Consider the following 20,912-nt stretch of genomic DNA (forward strand, 5'->3'; position numbering starts at 1 on the left):
TCTAACTGGAACGTATAATTATCTAATTAATAGTATAGAATAAGAGTTACAGGTAAGTAGAAGATAAGTTAAGGTAGAACGATCTTTATAAATAAAGGATAAATGCTTTCTAACCTCTTCTATTTAGAGACTAATTGCTAGTTCTTCTCTAGAGGAGAACTAGCTCCCTATATAATCCTTCTAAGACGCTAGCAAAACCCTTTGCCCCTTATCTGTCTGACCATGTGTCAGGTGACGAAGTCACCTCGCCTATATGTATTGTTCCGCACAGCCGTGTCTGGCATCAAGCCAGTCACTCGTTTACCTTTTGCGGGTTTGTGTGGCTGAGTGGTGCGGAGCTTATCACCTCACACCATGTCTTCTGGGACGTAGATGGAACATAGATGAGACCTCCTTCTGTCTTATCCGATATGTACCTTCTGGGGAATTCCGTTACAGGAGCTACATATAATCTTTAACGAAATTGTTAAAGCTACCTATGTAAGGTCTAGGGCTGCATATAGGCTTAAAATAATCGCACGAGCTAGTTTATAAATGATTAATTTTTGGCTCTTATACGTATACTTGTTGTAACGTTATAGGTAATATTACAATCCTTAATAACGACTTTTTTTTTTGGCGAAAATAAGCACGGCTCCTAGGGGTTATGGGCCAATTTAGACCCAATATCTATAGAATATTGGGTCGTCTCTCTAATTGATGAACTTTTCTTAGTATTTTAAGCCGTTGTGGTTAAGCGATTCAACCGCGAGTATAGGGAAAATTGTGGATATTGTCGTGATTCCGGTGGTTTCGCACAAACGTAGTTAGTCGGGTTGCGGGCCGATTGAAAATCCGCACCAACGGAATCACGTCTAAGCTGGCTGAGGTAGGACTGTATATTTATAATTTTCAGATAGTTACTATGGAAGAACCTCTGATGCGCTACCGGAGTTAAATAAGAAAGACATAAAGTTTAGGATGAACTGAGACTCTGATTGAAGAAAACGTACAAAACACCAAGGCCATTGGCATGTTGCTGTGAAGTAGCAAAATAAGCAAGGTAAATAGCCGTTAAGGCACCAGTTATGTAGCTGGTGCCGTAGCAGAGACTTTGAATGAACAAAATATCTTCAGAGCAGAATCTAGGAAGGGGGCCCGTGAAACCTTTCGAGTTATCGTGGTTAACGGGGTTTTGACCGGTCCCTGAGTTATGACCGATTTAAAGTTTTACTAGTTATTTGTCGGCGGGTCGGCGTTTTGGCGAACTTTGATTTTCAAATCGACCCAGAGACCTATTTGAAATAACCATGGGGCTGCAGCAGAGCGTCTGAAGTTATCTAATTAAAAGAGCTAGTTGGCAACGACTGAGCCTCTCGGGTAAACTCAGTATCTCTCCCATTCATACTCTCACAATAATCCTATAAACCAAAAAAAGAGGTCTAGGTATAGAATGTACTCCTCAGTGCTCCACCAAACACCAAAACGCCATCGCCATGCCCAAGCAAATCATTACTCCCCCAGCTCCTCAAAACGCCATGAAGCCAAGCTCCATACTCCCTCCACGACTCCCCCACTTCCCACGCTACCAAGAGTCCATACTAAGCCCCAGCCGCATATTCTCGACCGTCCTCCCCCCAACCCCCTTCAGCAGCGCCAAACTCTCCAAATCCCTAACCTCCTCCTCCTCCATCTCGACAAGACAACTCACAATCGCATCCGCCTTCTTCGCCCCGACGCCCTTCAACGCCCGTATCCGGCTCACATCCCGCGAATTGATGATCCGCAGCAACTGCACCGTGCGCGGCGTCTGCTCCCCAGGATTCGTAGCCTGCGCGGGATGCGAGGCGTGCGAGGAAGGCAAGTTAAACGCCGGCGGCTCGTCGCGGAACACGGGGACCTTCTTGGCTTTTGGCTTCGGGGCTTTGCGCGCCTTAGACCGGTAGCGGAAGCTAGAGTCCGAGGTGTACGAGTCCGATGCGTCGGGGGAGGCGGGGTGCGGCGCGAAGTCGTCGTCTGAGGTGTCGTGGGATGGCGGTGGGGGTTCGAGGGCGAGTTTTCTGGGTTTTTCTTTGCGGCGCTCGTTACGCTTCTCTTCTTTGGTTGTAAGGGGATTGGCGGTGGGGGCTAAGAGGGGGAGAGAGAGGAGGGTCGAGGGTGCACTAGAGACAGACATGGAGGCGGGGAGGACTTTCTCGAAGATCGAGGCGGGATTTTCGGCGTCGCGCTTGCTCTTGAGTCGCTCTTCGATGGCCTTCATTTTGTTTCGTAGCTTCTCGTTTCCGGGGAAGAAGGGCAAGGCGAGCTGGTACATCCTCAGCGCGCTGCCGTCCTCGCCTCGGACTTGGTGCTGCTTTGCCATCAGCAGGAACTGCAGTCCCTCAGCTCTCCCGCCGTCTTCTTTGGCCTCGATACGCTGCTCGAGGTCATCGAGACGCTTTTGCAGGTCCACTGGTAGAGAGGGAGCGGGTGCGGATGATTCTTGAAGGGCTTTCTCAGCGAGCTTCTCGTCGATGCGTTGTGCAATTAAGGCTTCGATTGATTCTTTTGAGAGAACGGGTTCCGAAGAAGCATTGCTTCTGACGTTGGAAGAGAAGCGGGAGGAGTTGTCGCCCGGGCGGAGTGTTTTGCTTGGTCGGGAGGAGATTGTGCTGCTAGCGTCTGCGGTGCGTTTGTGCGTTTCTGTTCTTCGGATACTCTGGTTCTGTGTGGGAAGGTTGGAGGAACGTGCACTTGGCTTGCGAGAGTCGGAGTAAACGGAGAAGGCTTTGACCGGCTTGTCGCCTTGGTTTCGCTCAGGGTCGTTCAGATTGGCATTATGTGCGGCTGTTAGAGGACGGAGTGGCTGCCGTTGGATGTTAGGGCCTGTGATGCTGACAGTTGCTGCTAGTGGCTTGGACTGGCTCCGGAAGATGGGCTCATTTTCTACTTCGCAGACTTCGATCTTCTTCGTTCGATTGGCGAAGTTGAGCGAACTGAGTGTGTCGAGGTGGTACGATCGTACTGGGGCTAGATTCAGAATCATTAGTGTTAGGCCGTTATTTTGGCCTAGAGATAATATCCGTGTCATCTTGGACTCGCGGTATGGGATCCGAGATTGCTTTTTGCTGATGGCTTCTACACATTGGGCCAAAACAAAGAGAGACTTGTTTATGCTAGCTGACTCGACTAGTCGTTCTTTATTATTGTCCGTTCGGCGATTGTCCTCGGAACCAGCAAGGTCGATGGCCGATGCAGTAGATATGCGTACCGTAGTCTCGGTCGTTTGGGTGAGCTTCACGCAGAGAATAGCATGGGAACGAGAGGAATGGGCATTAAGCTGTTGGTGGTTTAGTGATGTGTTCTTCCAAAAATGATGTATCTTAAGAATCATTACCTTTGTTGCTGATGTTGACCTGTTGACGTTGGCCTGATCATACAATTGCTCAAATTCCTTCAAGGTCGAACAAGGTCTTTCCGTTAGGCCGACTACTACTGTCTTACCATTGTTGTCCCGAATTGGCAGTCCGGAAGGTGTTCGCTTTTCTGGTGGCTCAAAAAGATCGAATACGCGGTCATTGTAGATTTCGTAATAACTCATAGCCACCTCTACCTGAGTAGCTCCAGCGGTATCTTTCTCTATCTTGCGACTTCTTCGATATATGGCACTTAGCAACCTTGGGATGACCCCTCGATCTGCTAATGACTTCCCGCCACGCATTGTGTGCGTTTTGCCTGTGCCGGTAACACCATACGCGAAGATGGTAGTATCGAATCCATTAAAGAGGTGCTTAGCCGTTGGTGCGACTAGAATAGCGGCCAATTAGCTTCCTTGTTAAGATCCAGCTTGTCGAGAATGCCTTCGAACCTTCATAATCAAAAATTTGCTGTTGCGTTGCGTGCTGGTCATAAACACTGTTGAACTGGAAGCTGAAGGATTCTGCATCATTCTTCGGGTTCGGTATCCGCACTACAGTGGGACTTCCAGGGCTCTCACTGCCGGCGGACTCTGCAGTGACGATGGTATCTTTGTCGAGCTCGAGCTTGAGCAAAGGTCGTATACGAGCAACAACGCGGACGCTCATGGTTGCAAGAGGGAGGGAGATTGATTTGGAGGCAGGATAGATAATGGAGGACTGCCAATGCCTAGATCTGTTGGCGAAAGAATGATGGGCTTACCCTGACGTTGTGCTCTGCGCGAAGGAGAAGTTCGCCATAGTGTTGAATGTGGCCGGGGACGTGTTATGGCGCTAGTGTTCACCGGGTAACACACGAAGCAACTCCACATCACGCATGGATGGAGACGTCCAAGACGCGGCTGAGATCCATCCGAGATGCTCGAATAGCACTGAGAAACTGACTGGTAACAGAGAGTTCTGCCGAAAATGGACTGGTGATGTGCTGCCTTGCCCAAGAGCTTAGGAAAGAATGTTCAGAGGAGCAGACTGCTTGAATCAACCACAGAAAGAGGCCAACGAAGCCAAGTGGGATGCCCTGCGTACGCCATCCCACCAAGACCTCATCTCGCAAGTGCCACACTCATTCCACAATGCTCTTCTGGTTTGCCTGAGCTATATGCTCGACTGTTCTGGTACGTACCTATTTCTGGGGCTGTAGGAAAAGCAGGTCGCATGGTGCTTCAGGGTGGCAGCCAATCGGATGGGCAAATGGCGCCAAAACCCGCCTACTCTGCAGGCGAGCCGCTGAACCTCAACCACGCCGAGGTTTCATCTCAACCACTCGACTATGTCCAAACGTTTGCCCGCAAAAGTTACTATGCGCATCTCCTGTAGCACACCAAATTGCAAGTTCCGGCGACAATGCTTGACCAGTGCGTTCGTCGCTTCTATTTTCGAGTAAAACAGCGGCTAAAAGAGCTTCAAAACCCGTTCGCCATCCCACCCATCTGAGTTGCTCTGTACGAGTCTCGTAGCTTCACACTGACCTGTATCCTGTCTTTCGTTCCAGACAAGCATTCCTTTCGTTTGCCCTTGCACTTTCTTTACCATCTCGTCAATCTTTTCCTTCAAATCTCAGACAGTCCCCCCGTTCTTTCTTCTCTCAGGACTACTGCTTCCTTTCTACGTGTTGACGTGCGCGTCTTGTTTTCTTAGAGCCCCGTCCTTTTCTTCGCGGGTCTTTGTTTCTTAACTCTCTTCTTTCTTATCTTGAAGATGATTTTTCCTTTTGCAATATTGCTGCTGGCAGCGTCATCTACTACCATAATTGCAGGCCCGTTGCCCCGTCATTACCAAAAGCTGAAGTAAGTCAATATTGCCATCAACAATCCATTGGGTCGTCTAACAGTATCAGCTCCCCTCAATTCGCAAACACCTCATCAGCCTCCGTAACGAGTCCAGAAGCGTTGACGCTTACGACACCTACCACTCTCTCAACTTCAACAATATTATCTACCTCAATACAATTGTTATCATCGTCAATAATTACCTTGGTATCGTCAAACCTACAAGCAACATCCATTCAAGCTGCAGACACCGGACTTGAGGTCATCCCCCTTTCTCCATCTGTATTCCAGTCGGTCCAGCCTGCGGTTACCTTTACCAATGTTGCTGGCACCCCACTTGCCACAGTGCCAGCTATAACATTCGAATCAACTTCTTTTATCGCAATCACGCCTACAATAAGCTTCCCAGAAGCTCCAACAAGCACGCCCACTCCCTCATTGTCGAGTGTGGTATCCAGTGTCCAATCCTCATTGTTGTCTAGCGCTAAGTCATCTACCCTGTCAACATCTGTCATAACTTCGAATCTGGCGGCGATTGGAAATGGAGAGAGCCCTGTAACCTCCAGCACGGCCAGCCGTAGATTCTCACTGGATCTTTCTGGTTTGGAGAGCTCGACATCTACTCCGCAATCAAGCGCTTCAGCGATTGCAAGTCCGAGCTCCAACGCAACAACTACTGAGCTACCATCGCAACCATTGACTAGTTTGAGGTCTTATTCCGGAGCTTCAGGAATTATTTCGGAATTATGTTCGTCTACCATAATGTCTTCCGCTGCTGCATCACTCGCATCATCGATAGCACCAGTCCCAGAAGGCTCGGAAGTCGCATCAGCCCCTCTATCTTCGACATCTGCAGTCGTATCATCAGCTGCACTTAAGAGTTCTGTCATTGCATCCTCAGCTACTGTTGCAAGCTCTATCACTGAATCTTCGGCTCTACTAGAAAGCTCCGCTGTCGCGACCAGCGCTGTCGTGTCCTCCACAGCCTTAGCATCTTCAGTCGCCGTCAGTACTGCAAGGACGTCACCTTTTCCGAACGTCGTGTTAGTGACCAAAACAGAGTTCACCACCATCTATCCCTCTTCAACGGTCGCAACGATTCCGCCAGCTTCATCTGCAGCACAAGTGTCATCTGCAGCAGCAGTTTCCTCTGCAGCACATATATCTTCTGCAGCACAGGTCTCGTCAGTTGTGGTCCCAGAACCCTCAGCCCCAGTATCCTCGGCAGCAGAGGCTTCTTCAGCCACGCCACTAAAGCCCATTCCTGTTGTCACAGTCACGCTTTTCACCGTCGTTCCACCTTCCAGCGCTGCTGCGCCTTCTGCTCCCCCAGCATCCTCTGTAACCCCTGCCCCTTCTGCCCCCGCGCCAGCATCGTCCGCACTTCCAGAGTCGTCAGCAGCAGTACCTGCTCCCTCGCCCGCTCACTCGTCCCAGGCATCAGCGCCAGCACCAGCATCCTCTATAGCCCCCCCAGCGCCCTACTCGGCCGCTCCTCCCGCATCGACGGCCGCTCCCCCTGCCGCTTCTGTGACTACATCCGATGGACCCGGTATTACCGTTGTCCCAATCAACCCGTCGCAGATCTTCACAGTCACCGTGACGGAGAAGGATACGGTTACCGTAACCGTCACGGCCAAGTAAACAAATCACACTGTTTGTGACGACTTTCAGAAGTTGTATACCCAAATTTCCTTTCCTTTTTTTTTATGTAGAGAAAGGCTCGTGCCTTTAAAAGAATGACCCTCAAGCATCGCTGCGGCTAGCCCGCGCATTTTGTTTATCATAACATTGCATCTTAGAGTGGGAAAAGGGGAGGTATTTAATTCTTAATTAGCCGGCCGATCAATCAAACAGTTAAACTTCATATTCTGTGGTTATAATTTTTCTGCACTTCTGTGACCGAATGGTTAATAAATCAGAGTATCTCCTCGTATGTTTCACATTCTAACCCGAACACGCACACTTTTACTGACAAGATATCACGCAGTGCCTAGGTATGCTTGTATGAGAAAGAGGGCTTAGCGTCCCATTTCTGACAGCATTTGAATGGGGAACTCATCACTCGGAGGGAAAGAGTAGGTTCAAGTCCCAGTTTATAAGACTTAGAACTGTTTTAGGGTTATTACGACCTTGTACGGCATATGCAGTTCTATTTAAATAAAGATATCTCTAATATTAAATCTACAAGCCGCCCTCAAACTAGCTCTCACCAGCCCGGGGAAAAAAAAGAAATGCTCGAACCTACCTGCCCATACCACTTCCACTCAAACCGCCACAGCGACTCGATCTCCGCAGGCGAACCCCCCCGATAGCTCAGTGCCGCGGAGGCATTGGGTAAGGGAGCCAGGCCGCGAAGCCGCGCCAAGAGAGGGGGTAGAGGTGTCCGGGGTGGCGAACCGGGAGGACAAGGAGCGCGCGCTGCGCTTTTGCCGAGGGCGTCGTGGATCGGGTGCCCAGCTATTTCTTCGACGGGGTCGGAGTAGATGGCGTAGTGCGGGGTGCAGTGCAGTGTGGTTGCGAAGTGTATGGGGAGCTTTGAGGGCGCTTCGGTGGCGTTGGTTCGTAGGATCACGAAGGCGTTGTCTAAGCCCGGAAGAGAGGGAAATACGGCATTAATGGGTGGAGGAGAGCCTCCCTTAAAAGCACCAGTCCGGCCGTTCGCCCCAGACACCAGAGAAGCCCCGTGAGACGAAGTAGCGGTAAGCCCAGAAAGGTAACGGCCATCGAAAGAGATACGGATAAGAGGGCAAGGCAACCCCCAACTTCGGGATTAAAAAAACAGATGCAGGAAAAAGAGAAGGCAGAGCGCCAAGGTTGCTCTTTCGCATTAAATACCGCTCATAGGTAGAGCACGCTTTACCAAGGGAAGAAGATCGCTTTATGATAACCGGTAAGGCGCAGTGCGCGGGGTTTAGGGGTTAAGCAGGCCCGCATGGCTGAGCGGTATACATATACAAGGGGGTAACATGAATGGGTCAGACGCCCCCCCTGCTAGTATAGTAAACAAAATAGCCTGGCCCCGCTATGTCACTTTGGACTCGCTTGTTTCTTGACCTGTACTAGCAGGGGGGGCGTCTGACGCATTGAAGTTATCCCCTTGTATGATATACCAGGTGACCTCGGCCAAATCTAGGCTGCAACACCATGCCAAGACTTTGTATATACCCTTACTAATCAATATTACAATTTAGATCCCAGCAGGACCTCCTGAACTAGCTCAGAGTAAAATCGAATCAAGCGAATCAGGCGCCAAGCAAATCGATTCCAGAACGACCCCTTCGGAGGGTTTGAAAGATTTGCTGACATGCCTGTGCAGCTCCGTCAGGTGGAGCATAGATGCGAGTGGCCATGCGGCTGGCTACGTTGCAAGACCGTGTTGTTACCTCCCAAATCATTCATGCAAACCAGCGTATCAAGGCGCAGTCACGGCTAACTCGCTTAGTTCAAACTTGGCCCCGCTACGGGCCGCAAGTGGATCGTTCGCTTTGGTTAACAACCAAGGAACCATCTCGTCGTTTTTCTCTCTTCTCTTCGCCCAGGCGTACGGTCCTGTCAGGTGAGCTTCGGAATTTGGAGCTGGCGAATGGCTTTCCCAGGCATGTAATTGTGATGGTGATGGTAGCGGTAGGAAACTCCTAGAGGACGACGGAGAGGGTGAAGAGACGCATAGCGTGAATAAATCTAACGCGGGATAAGAAGTTGCATCTGAATGAGATCCCTATTCCAGAACCTAAGTCACACTAGGTTCTCGTTAAGGTCACCTGCGCTTCCTGTGCCACACTGATGTAATGCACTTCGAACCCAATGAACAAGGATTGATTCCCGGAAAAAATCCAGTTATTATTGGACACAAGACTACCGGTTACGTGGTAGAAACTAGCTCCGGCGTCAGTGGTTTCAAAGAGGGTGACAAGGTTGGGTTTATCTGCGCTGTTGGCTACTGTTTTGAGTGCGAGCCATGCAAAAAAGTGCATAACTCGTGGTGTGACAGGAAAGCAGAAGATGCAGGGCTTTTCGTGCAATGGTTATTTCCAAGAGTATGTGTGCGTGGATGCCAAGAACACGATGGCATTGCCTGAAGAGCTAGATGTAACTTTAGCTGCGCAGCTGGAGTTGAAAATTGCGGATTGAAACCGGGGCAATGGATGGCGGTAATCGGGTGCAGTGGATTAGGTCATATGGGAATTCAATATGCTAAGTAAGTGGGTTTGCTTGCTTGAAAGCCTGCGGTGACGTTTGTTAGTTGCGGCTGGTGGCACAAATTGCTGACATTCACTTAGTAGAGCAATGGGACTCAAAGTTATCGGGTTGGATATCGCAGATCAGGCCCTGGACGAGGCGAAACGCTCAGGTGCCGATCACGTATTTAATTCAATAACGAAAAAAGACTGGCGGAAAAAGATAGTAGAAATCACGGGAAGTGGAGTTTGATGCAGCCGTCAATTTTACTACGTCTAAGAAATCTTACGACGATGCTCCTGCTATAATAAGACCTGGATTCGGTATACTAATGGTACTTGGTATCCCTCAGAAGCCTTTGGAATTCAGTGGAGTAAGCGTATTCTGAGGGTAAGGTTTGTGTTGAAATGTAGGTTATGGAGCTAAAGCTCTGTGTATTGCTTATTTTCTATATAGGTGGTTGAAGAGATTTCAAGGATCTTCGACCGCACGGTCGAAGTTGTCTGATTCTGTCAGATAATCTGTATTCTCGGTGGCGTAGGACGTGCACGAGTCACGTGCATCGTAAATATCTTCATAGAGCCCAGGTCAATCAAGCATCAAGACAAGACCAAGATCATCAATCAATCAACCCATTTCATCAAAGAGTAGCTCTATATGAACTATCTGACAGATTCAGATTCCTGCCAAGAGGTTTCTCCCACAAGTCTCATCACGTGATATCATTGCGGGCTTGTTTTCCAAACAGTTTGATTGAACAGGGTCGGCTGCAGAGTTCAAGAAGTGCTGAGGCAATTTGACCCTTCTTCCATGGTTAGAACATGATACTCGCTGTAGGATTAGCAATCACAATGGAATAAATCCAGTTTGTAAGCAGAAAATAACCTCGGTGGTCTTAGCTGTGGCAACTGGAAAACATTTTCGGAGTCAGGCGCTAAGACATCTCACGTGCTCACGCGACGACCCAAGTGTCGCGTACTTTACTCGTCTCCAAACAACATCCATCGAAACTGTAAAGGAGCAAATGTACTCACAGTCCACCGAATGAACATATACAAGTATGCTAACATTGTTCTAGGCATCGTCCTAAAACCCTCGCATTAGGCGAAAACAAGGAGAACTGCACTTCCCCTCTGCAGAAGGCCGTCCGACTCTACGGTGGCACACCTCAATCCGTCGACCGCCTTGTTCGCCCCTTCAAATGTCCTGGCTCCGCAACACCTACACGTGCATCCGAGAAGCCGGCACGAAAACGACGTAAAATTAATTATGCAGACACGGATGGAAGTACGGAGAATGGCGACAAGGCATACACTAACGAAGATCGTCTTGCCCTTGCCACCCGCGATGTCAATAGATACCCCGTGTTTAAGGTCAAGGATAAAGACACAGCATTCAAGCAGCGATTTGCTATTCCTTTGCTCAATAAAGATACCGGGGCTTACAATGCATTTCGACCGGCACCGCTATTAGGAATGCGGCAGGGTAGGGTGTTTGTTGCCAAGCCTCTTCATGATCCGAGCGGAGAGTTTGCGATAGTGCTGTATGATCCGACGATCGATGATAAGCCAGCCGAACAGGAAGAAGTAGAGAAGAAGGTAGACAACGGAGAGATGGAAAAGTTGGACGTGCCACTAGTGCATAAAAGTTTAGCGGATATATTGGGGCTGAAGAAAACGGTGGAAGAGCGACCAAAAGTTCCCGTAGTTATTGATCCAAGGCTGGCCAAAGTCCTTCGCCCGCATCAGGTAGAAGGAGTTAAGGTGAGCAGGTAACCCTGTATAGTCTTGCAGTCTGCTGATTAGCGAAGTTTTTATACCGGTGTACTACAGGTTTAATTGATCCCAAAGCTAATGGATGCATTATGGCGGACGAGATGGGTTTAGGAAAGACGGTAGGATTTTCCACATGCTTCTAGCTAATTCCAAATGCTTACCTTTGTAGCTCCAATGTATTGCATTGATGTGGACGCTACTTAAACAATCCCCAGATGCTGGGAAGCCCACTATTCAGAAATGTGTTATTGCCTGTCCGTCCAGTCTGGTGAGGAATTGGGCGAATGAGCTAGGTAAGCAAGACCTTATTACCTTCTTCGAATCAAGCACTAATATCACCAGTAAAATGGCTTGGAAAAGATGCCGTCACTCCATTCGCCGTCGATGGTAAGGCGTCAAAGGAAGAGTTAATCCAACAGCTTCGGCAATGGTCGATCGCTAGTGGCCGTGCCGTAGTTCGACCGGTGCTCATTGTATCATACGAAACTCTCCGTCTGAACGTGGATGAGCTTGCGAATACACCCATCGGACTGCTCCTGTGCGACGAAGGCCACAGACTGAAGAATGGCGAAAGCCAGACCTTCACAGCCTTGAATGGTCTTAATGTTCAAAAACGTGTCATTCTCTCTGGAACCCCTATTCAAAACGATCTTTCTGAATATTTCTCCCTCCTAAACTTCGCCAACCCCAATTATCTCGGGACTCGCAACGAATTCCGCAAGAAGTACGAAATCCCTATTCTCCGTGGCCGTGACGCTGCAGGGACCGATGCCGATCGTAAGCGTGGCGACGAATGCCTTGCAGAACTGCTCACTCTCGTTAATAAATTCATCATTCGTCGGACCAACGATATTCTTTCCAAATACCTTCCCGTCAAGTACGAGCATGTCGTATTCTGTAACCTCGCACCATTTCAAAAGGACCTGTACAACCATTTCATCCAGTCTCCAGATATTAAAAGCCTACTTCGTGGCAAAGGCAGCCAGCCGCTCAAGGCTATCGGCATGCTTAAGAAACTATGCAACCACCCAGACTTGCTGGACCTCCCCTCTGACCTACCGGGCTGCGAGGATTTCTTTCCTGAAGATTTTGTACAGAAAGACGCGCGCGGTCGAGACCGAGACGTGAAATCTTGGTACTCAGGCAAAATGCTGGTGCTGGATCGGTAAGCTTCCTTTATCATCCGAAGCATTTTCAAACTTTCCCCTCTGACTATGACTAATATGCTGGCAGTATGCTTGCTCGCATTCGCGCTGACACCAATGACAAAATCGTTCTTATCTCTAATTACACTCAAACTCTCGACCTCTTCGCCATGCTCTGCCGCGCGCGCAACTATGGTTGTCTCCGTCTCGACGGCAACATGATCGTCTCCAAACGCCAAAAGCTTGTTGACAAATTTAACGACCCCGAAGCCCCTGAATTCATCTTCCTACTCTCCTCCAAAGCTGGTGGTTGTGGTCTCAACCTCATTGGTGCCAACCGCCTTGTGCTATTCGATCCGGACTGGAACCCGGCTGCTGATCAACAGGCACTAGCAAGAGTGTGGCGTGACGGCCAGAAAAAGGACTGCTTTGTGTACAGGTTTATAGCTACAGGAACGATCGAGGAGAAGATCTTCCAGCGTCAGTCTCATAAGCAGTCGCTCTCCTCTTGTGTCGTTGACTCCGCTGAGGACGTGGAGCGGCATTTTACCCTCGATTCACTACGTGAGCTGTTCCAATACCGTGACTGCACAAGAAGCGATACGCACGACACGTTCAAGTGTAAACGGTGCAGGGAGGATGGACGGCAGACCGTCAAGGCTCGGGCGATGCTGTACGGCGATACTAGTACGTGGAATCATTTTGTGAATGATGGAGAAACTGGACCGCTTGGGAAGATTCAGGATTTGTTATTGAGGCAAGAGACGAGCGAGAAGGATGTGAGCGCAGTTTTCCAGTATATTAGTCACTGAGAGAGGGGGGTCTACGGAACTGAGAAAAGGGTAAGGGGAAGGTGACTTGGCCAGATTGTGGTATTTTGAATAGCTTTAAGACGTAGATTTTGTAGCTCCACAAATCTTAGAGCGACCGGAAGTGGTGGAGTGCATGAGATTTTTAGAATTTAACACCATGAAATTATGACCCCACTATACATGCCAGCCGATATGGCAGTGCATCAACCAAGCACCGGGATTGTCTGTCAGGAAAGCAATGACAAGATACCCACTAACCAGCAGTGTCGCCACATCGCGAGGGTTGTTAGCGTTAAGCGTGGCGCTAAGGGCTAGCGCTACGCTTGTCGAGTTCTATAAACTCCTAAGCTAGTTAGATTACCTTACCCTAGTCCTATAGACTCCTATAAACTCCTAGACTAATTAAATTATATTAAAAGAAATTTCTCTTTAAAGTCTAAGAGCTAATTAGTGCCCTTTATATATAAACTAAATTTTTTATTAAGTAATAACTCTCCTATTATAACGCCATTTTTATACTTTAAATTAACTCTAAAATATTCACAATTAGAATTAATTAAAAGCTTTTCACTTCCTTTATTTAATTAAAAATAATAATAGATATTAAAGCTAGTAAGATTAACTATAAAAGATCTTACTTAAATAAGAATGCTATATAAACTATAGATATATTCTTCTGTAATATAGTTTATATATAATATAACACTATAAGAAGGCATAGAGATATTACTATTTTAGGCGAATTATAGATATAAGCCTAAAATATTGTTGTTACTATAATAAGTAAAGAAAAAGAGTAGTATAGCTATAAAAAAATAGAGATATTAATAAATCTTTATAAGAACCTTATAGAATTAATAAAAATAGTATTAAAAAGGATAAAAAAGTACTATAATGCTAGGAGATCTAAGGGACTAGATCGAAAGGAGGGGGATAAAGTATAGCTATTATATAAAATTTTCACAAGTTAATAACTAAGTAAAAAGTTAAACTATATTAGACTAGGACTATTTAAAATTATAGCTAAGATTTTAGAAGTTATATATAGACTTAACTTACTAGTAAAGATAAAAATCTACCTTATATAGCATATTACGATACTAAAGCTAGCGTATAAAGATATAGAGCTACTAGTTTATAAAGTAGACATATATAGAGGATAAGAGAAAGACAAATAATAAGTTTTAAAGATTATTAGTTATAAAGATATTAATAATAAAATATAGTATAAAGTAAAGTGGATAGGTTATAATAAAACTACCTATAAGCTATTATAGAACTTAAAGAATGCTATAGAAAAGGTATAGGAGTATTAAAAAAGAACAGATTAGGTAATATTAAGAAGGAGCTAAAAATAAAGGGATTAGTTAAAGGCAATAGACGAGCCAGATTATTTAGGGGATCTACTACTAGCGTATAAGTTATTTTCGCCTCTTCTTAATTAAAATCCTTTTTAGCCTTCTTAGCCTTAAGCTTAGAGAGACCTTATTTAACTAAATGTAATTTTTTAGAGCGTACCTTTTTATAAACCTTTACTAGATAAAATAACTAAGTATAAGTATCTAGTTAAGCTTTTAGGGCCTAAGACGCTTTATTAGAACAATATTAAACCTTAGTAAGAGCCTTAGCTAGCTTACTCTTTAATTTTTTAGCCGCTACTAATATGCAAGACCCTAAAATAAATTAGATAAGGAATAAGAAGATTATATAGAATTATAAGACGTATATATTTAGCGCTAAAGATAGATTAAATATTATAAGATAACCATATATTCGCTCGCGTATACTTAGTATAAAAATAAGGTTAATAACTAGATAGAGCTGTAATTATAATATATACTAACTTTTTCTCCACATAATAAGAATAAGACGGTATAACTTTACTAAGTAAAAGAATAAATATTACTAGCTAATTATAATAATTAGACCCAGAAGATCTAATAGGAGGTATTAGAAATAATAAAGGTTATTAAATTAAAAATAGGAATGTTATACCTTTAATAAATAACTTAGAGATAGGAGATATCTTTAAGGATAAAAATTAAGAGGAGGGGGATAGTGTTACGGACCTTATATTAGTAGTAGTAGTAGCACTACTAAGGAGAGAGATAAATAGGTTAGTTAAGATAGTATAGGAGGCGCTAGAACTGGTTAGGCTATAAGTGTCATGCCTTGCGCTACCTATACGTCACGTATAGGCTGGAGAGCTTATAAGACATTCCAACCGGCAGCCCGTCCAGTCGCGAGACACTACTGCTACCTTTTTGGTGGTTTGTATGGCCGAGTGGGTTGGGCTTGGGCATAACAATAAGATAAAAGGTAGCTAAATTACGTAGCTAGTTATATTATAAGTTTAAAACGTAAAAACGTAGGAATATAGGAATATAATATACCAACGTACTAATATACTAACGTACTTTGTATATTTCTTAAGCGCAGTATTATATATTTAAAGGACTACAGTCCCTACCTAGATAGTTCTCTTCTTTATAGTAAATCTTAGAATATAATTAGAGTTAATCTATTAGGTAACCACTCCACTAGTTATATTATTGTTATTAACTTATTCGTTACCTATATACCTAGTCCATTAATAAGTTTACTATAGTATCTCCTATAAGGCTTCGTTATATATAGCTGTAGCTAGAGCTATAGTCCTAGTTAGAGCCTAGGTCTAGGTCTCTACCTATATACTATATAAGCTACGCGGTAAACTCTATATAGGCCCTTTAGCGTAAGTAGGCTAAAGGGCTAAAAGGCAATCCTTTTATAGTAGCGCTAGATTTTAAATAGGGTAGTAAATAGCAAGCTAGCTAGTAAAAAGAGGTTTAATAATACTCCCTACGGCTTAAGGTTATTAAAAAGATTAAGCGGATTATATAGGTTTAGAAGGTTAGTAAGGAAGCGGCTATATAGTAGATTAATCTATAGCAGGAGTAAATATAGTGCTTATATAACGGAACCTTGTAGTAGGAACTACGATAGGCTCGTCAATAGGCTAGGTGTATAGGAAATGCAAAAACAATAGTTAATAACGTAATAATAACTAGTGGAGTGGTTGCCTAATAGATTAACTCTAATTGTATTCTAAGAATTACTATAAGAAAGAAACTATCTAGGTAGGGATTAAGGGTCCTTAAATACACAACCGTACTCCTATAAAATCCTTCTTATATATAATATACGTGTGCTTTATCTACTTTATTGCGGATTATATAGATCCTATAGATTATACAGATTATATTATATAACCTTAGTTACTATTCTTTATTATATAGCTCTATCGGCTCTATCTTAGACTATACCTAGATTAACTAACTAGCTTCTTTTAACTCTTCCCTAAGTAGTTATAATATTGTACTTAAAGCGTCTATAACACTATCTCCCTTCTCTCTATCTTTATTCTTAAAGATTTAAAACATCTTTAAGTCGTTTACTAAAGGTATAATATCCGTCTAATTAATTTGGTTAATATTATTGCTTATTATACCTAAAGCAATTTCTTCGTCTTCGACTGTTCGTCATGCTCGTACTATTACTACAATATTGTCCCTTAGTGAGATTATACCGTCTCCGTATTCTCGCTGTTTAAAAAAGGGGTTAGTTTATATTATATTGGCAAGTCTATCTTCGCGATAACTATCCTCTTATTTAGAGTATACTAAAGCGAATATTTATTCATCCTATAACGTTCGCTCTGTCTCTAATACTAAATATACGCAACCTATTACTCTTAATAGTTGTCTAGTTCCCTAATTAATTTATCTTAGGGTTTTATATTTAATCTGCTACTATATAGCTAGATAATAAACTATTTATTACCCTAGCAGAATGCTAAACAAGAGGCTGCTAATGCTTAGTAACGGGCCCTTAAGTCTTGTCTAGCTGCGTCTACTCGGTTAATCCGTCTTAAGAAGGTTTATAAGAAGGTTCGTTTTAAGAAGTAAAAACTTATAAAATAAGGTTTATAGGAACTTGGTAATAAAAAAACGGATTTTCTTTTAATAGAGAAGAAAACAGATCTAAGTAGTTTAGTAACTACTCTTCTTAGGTCCCCCTTAGGTAACTCATTCTTTAGCGATTCTTCTTTATTAATACTACCTAACCTAATTTTTTCTAATACTCCTATACCTTTCTTATATCGTTTTTTAAATTCTCTAGTAGTTCCTAAGTAGTTTTACTATAGCCTATTCACTTAACCTTATACTATATTTTATTGTTAACGTCCTTATAACTAATAATCTTTAAAACTTACCATTTGTCTTCTTTTTATCCTTTATATATATCTGCTTTATAAACTAGTAGCTTAATATTCCTATACGCTAGCTCTAGCATCGCGATATGCTATATAGGGTAGATCTTTATTTTAGCTAGTAGGTTTAACTTAAACGTAACTAGTAAAATCCTTTACGTAATTTTAAAAGGTCCTAGTCTAACATAGTCTAACTTCTTACTTAGTTGTTAACTCTTAAAATTTTTATATAGTAGCTATACTTTATCTCCCTCCTTAAGATCTGGTCCCTTAGATCTCTTAGCGTTATAATACCTTTTTATTCTTTTTTATACTTTCTTTACTAATTCCATAAAGTCTATATAAAGATTTATTAATATCTTTATCCTTTCCTTAGTTATACTACTCGTTTTCTTTACTTATTATAGTAACAATAATATTCTTAGCTTATATCCGTAATTTGCCTTAAATAGTAATATGCCTATTCCTTTTTAAGGTATTATATTATATATAAACTATATAACTAGTAATAGTAATACCTAATTATTCTATGCATAATTAATATAATACCTTAAATACTATTCTAGTATCTAATTTAGTCTTTCCATTTAACTGTCTATCTGCGGATAATATGCGGTAGAAGTTGCTGCTTAAACTCCTTACTCCGCTAAGAATACCTCCTAAAATACTACTACAAATCTTAGATCTCTATCCGATATAATCTTGCTTAATACTCTATATTTCGCGAATACTTCTTTAATATAGATTCTAGCGACATCTTTTACTAAGATTTCTTCTATATATGCTATAAAGTATCCCCACTTCGTAAGCTTATCTACTATTACTAAAATCGCGTTATAATCTCGTCTAGTAATAGGATCTCTTAACTTTAGCAACTTAATAATAAAGTCCTATAATATAACCTCCTATAGTCTCTCTAGTATTTTAATAGGTTATAGCCCTCCATATGGCTTATACCTTATTAGTTTATTTCTTTAGTAATCTAGATATTCCTTTATTACTTTTCTTATAATATTCTAGATTCTATTAATAATATACTTTTCTTAGAGTCTTAACACTAAGCCTATAGCCCTATTATATCCTTAAGTTAATCCCTTATAGAATTCTTCTATAAATTACTCTGCTATACTTCTTAGGATATACTTTACTTCTTAATTTTTATATATATCCGTCTATAGATCTTCTAGCTATACTTTTAGAATTCTTTATGCTTAAAAGCTTTCTAGTATCCTATAGATTTTCCCTAGCTCCTCTTAAGTTGCTATAATTTTCGGATAATTATACCTAATTAATCCGTCTATATCTTTTCGNAGTAAAGCCCCTAATNGCTTTTNNTNATTNTNNAGTTTAGCNNTNTANCTTANAGNNTCNGCNNNTATATTATCTNTACNCTTAGTATACTAAATCTTAAAATAGTATTCTGTAAGTATCTCTACCCATCTAACCTATCTTTAGTTAAGTTCCTTTATTATTAGAAATCCTGTTAGGTTCTTATAATCCGTTTTAACTATAAATAGTTTCTCTATACCTTATAAGAATGCTCTCTATTCTTTAAGTACTATAACTATACCTAATAACTTCTTATTATAGATGTTACAGTTTAATTCTAATAGTATTATCTTCCGACTATAGTATGCCACTAGGTGCTATCTATTTTAATATTTCTATATAAAGTATANCCTTAGTATAAAGTCTAATATATCCGTTTCTATAACCGTCTCTAGTCCTAGTTAATAGATCTTAAGAACTAGCTCCTGGGTAAACAACTCTTTAACCTTCTTAAATAGCTCTTGCTATTCCTTTCCCTATACCTATAGTTCTTCTTTCCTTATTAATCGCGTAAATGGCTTAATATCCTTTAACTATTGCGCTATAAACCTTCTATAGTAATTATAAAACCCTAGAAACGATCTTAACTATATAACATTCTCTAGTTCTTACCAATTTACTATAGCCTCGATCTTCTTTAGATCTATACTAAGTTAGCCTAGTTTAATAATAAATCTAACAAAATTAGTCTTCCTTATAAAGAACTCGTATTTCTTAATTGCTACTAGCATCTATTCTTCTTATAGTCTCTTTAAGACCCATTTAACGTGTTCCTTATATTCTTCCTTAGTTATTAAGTAGATAATAATAATATTAAAATATACCATAACAAATTTATCTAAGTATTCTCCTAATACGTTATTAATACGCTTTTAGAACGTTGCTAGTACATTTATAAGCCTAAATTGTATAACTAATAGTTTATATAGTCCTTCCTTTAACCTAAAGTGTAACCGACTACCGGACCTTGCATATTACCCTGGTCACTAGCGTCAGCACTACCCTCGTATACCTCGTATATCTTATATTACCCTGTTTTAACTACGTATTAGTCTCCCCTTTTATCTTATTACCTATACCTTTCTCATGTATATATACCACTTGATTTCTATAGATTTACAATCAAGTCGCTTATTTAATTCCTACACACTGCAAAGCTTACATAAAGGCTGCCTTTTATTTATCGCCTTCCTTAATCCTAATCTAATAGTACGCCCATCTTAGATCTATTTTCGTAAAGATTTATACGTTGCCTATCCTATCTTAGATTTCACTAATTAAGGGTAAAGGATACCTATCCTTTCTAGTAATGCTGTTTAACTACCTATAGTTAATATACAGCCTTAGTTTACCATTTTTCTTTGGTATAAACAGTACTAGATAACCCGCTAATAACTACGATAGTCTAATATATCCCTTTTATAGGTTTTTCTAGATAAACTCTTTTAGTGCTCTACCTTTCTCTTCGGTAAGCTTATAGATTGGAAAGAACTTTAGACTTATTTCTAGTTCTAACTCTATTTTATAATCCTATACTATATACTCTAACAGCTTCTTACTTTTTAGCGACCATAGTTTCTTACCATATTTGTGGTATCTCTTTAGTATATAACTTAAGCCTTACTTAGTCTCTTTATATGTCGCTCCGACTTAGTTATTAGGCCATAGAGACGCACTAGCCGTAACCGGCTTAGCGCAGGCGAGGCGCCTACAAAACGTAGTCGCCCCACATCAGAGAATAGCAGAATTTAGTTTTATAGTTCTACTTTATTAAGAACCAGATACTCTTTACATCCCGCTACTATTGTTACGTTACTATATACCCTAAGGACCTTAGCGTCCTAACAGTACTAAATTCTTATCCCTTTTTAGGGGTAGTAGCCCGACAACACAGCGGTCTGCTAAGGCCACGACTATATAGCGGCAACCCTCTGTCAAGAAGACAACCTATATTTATTAACTATATCGCAGCCTATTGACCTAATGGCGAGACGAGGGCGTACTAGTGTAGTGCGTACTACCGAGCCTGGGGATTGGCCCTAGGATAATATAGGTAAACCTATAGCATCCTAGACAGAACCGGAAGCTACAGATAAAGGGGATATATAGGAAGAAATATAACGGTTAGAAAACAAGAAGCTACAACTCCTAGAGTAAAGAAAACTATACTTACTTAGGGAAGAGGTAGAAGTGCTAAGACGGCGTTAATGCGGT

General features: G+C 42.5%; 3 protein-coding genes across 3 annotated transcripts; 2 read left to right on the top strand and 1 right to left on the bottom strand.

Moving 5' to 3' along the window:
- Nucleotides 1-1,241: 1,241 nt before the first annotated feature.
- On the bottom strand, nucleotides 1,242-4,460 carry K441DRAFT_640949 (kinesin family protein-like protein). The gene is made up of 3 exons (XM_067646635.1): nucleotides 3,827-4,460; nucleotides 3,356-3,765; nucleotides 1,242-3,298 (listed from the first exon to the last, which is right to left on the bottom strand). Exons 1-3 carry the CDS (start codon nucleotides 4,041-4,043, stop codon nucleotides 1,565-1,567), a joined length of 2,361 nt encoding a protein of 786 aa, XP_067501158.1. The 5' UTR covers nucleotides 4,044-4,460; the 3' UTR covers nucleotides 1,242-1,564.
- A 249-nt stretch (nucleotides 4,461-4,709) lies between these two features.
- K441DRAFT_664146 (uncharacterized protein) lies at nucleotides 4,710-7,302 on the top strand. Its single transcript, XM_067649306.1, has 3 exons — nucleotides 4,710-5,221; nucleotides 5,272-7,136; nucleotides 7,194-7,302. Exons 1-2 carry the CDS (start codon nucleotides 5,133-5,135, stop codon nucleotides 6,845-6,847), a joined length of 1,665 nt encoding a protein of 554 aa, XP_067501159.1. The 5' UTR covers nucleotides 4,710-5,132; the 3' UTR covers nucleotides 6,848-7,136; nucleotides 7,194-7,302.
- Nucleotides 7,303-10,390: 3,088 nt separating this feature from the next.
- On the top strand, nucleotides 10,391-13,290 carry K441DRAFT_640953 (helicase swr1). Its single transcript, XM_067646636.1, has 6 exons — nucleotides 10,391-10,411; nucleotides 10,464-11,148; nucleotides 11,196-11,279; nucleotides 11,330-11,453; nucleotides 11,503-12,325; nucleotides 12,394-13,290. Coding segments are annotated over exons 1-6 (2,442 nt in total). The 5' UTR covers nucleotides 10,391-10,409; the 3' UTR covers nucleotides 13,118-13,290.
- The last annotated feature ends 7,622 nt before the right edge of the window (nucleotides 13,291-20,912 follow it).

This window comes from Cenococcum geophilum (assembly GCF_001692895.1).
Source record: "Cenococcum geophilum 1.58 unplaced genomic scaffold K441scaffold_37, whole genome shotgun sequence".
NCBI classification, from domain to species: Eukaryota; Fungi; Ascomycota; class Dothideomycetes; order Gloniales; family Gloniaceae; genus Cenococcum; species Cenococcum geophilum.

Excerpts from the sequence above, each read along its gene's own strand:
- K441DRAFT_640949 (XM_067646635.1), bottom strand. The coding sequence starts at position 4,043 with ATGAGCGTCCGCGTTGTTGCTCGTATACGACCTTTGCTCAAGCTCGAG. Across the intron at positions 3,766-3,826 it reads GCAAATTTTTGATTATGAAG|TCGCACCAACGGCTAAGCAC; the intron begins GTTCGAAGGCAT and ends CCGCTATTCTAG. Across the intron at positions 3,299-3,355 it reads GGTCAACATCAGCAACAAAG|CTTAATGCCCATTCCTCTCG; the intron begins GTAATGATTCTT and ends AACCACCAACAG.
- K441DRAFT_640953 (XM_067646636.1), top strand. Across the intron at positions 11,149-11,195 it reads ATCAGGTAGAAGGAGTTAAG|TTTTTATACCGGTGTACTAC; the intron begins GTGAGCAGGTAA and ends TGATTAGCGAAG. Across the intron at positions 12,326-12,393 it reads AAAATGCTGGTGCTGGATCG|TATGCTTGCTCGCATTCGCG; the intron begins GTAAGCTTCCTT and ends ATATGCTGGCAG.
- K441DRAFT_664146 (XM_067649306.1), top strand. The coding sequence starts at position 5,133 with ATGATTTTTCCTTTTGCAATATTGCTGCTGGCAGCGTCATCTACTACC. Across the intron at positions 5,222-5,271 it reads CGTCATTACCAAAAGCTGAA|CTCCCCTCAATTCGCAAACA; the intron begins GTAAGTCAATAT and ends TAACAGTATCAG.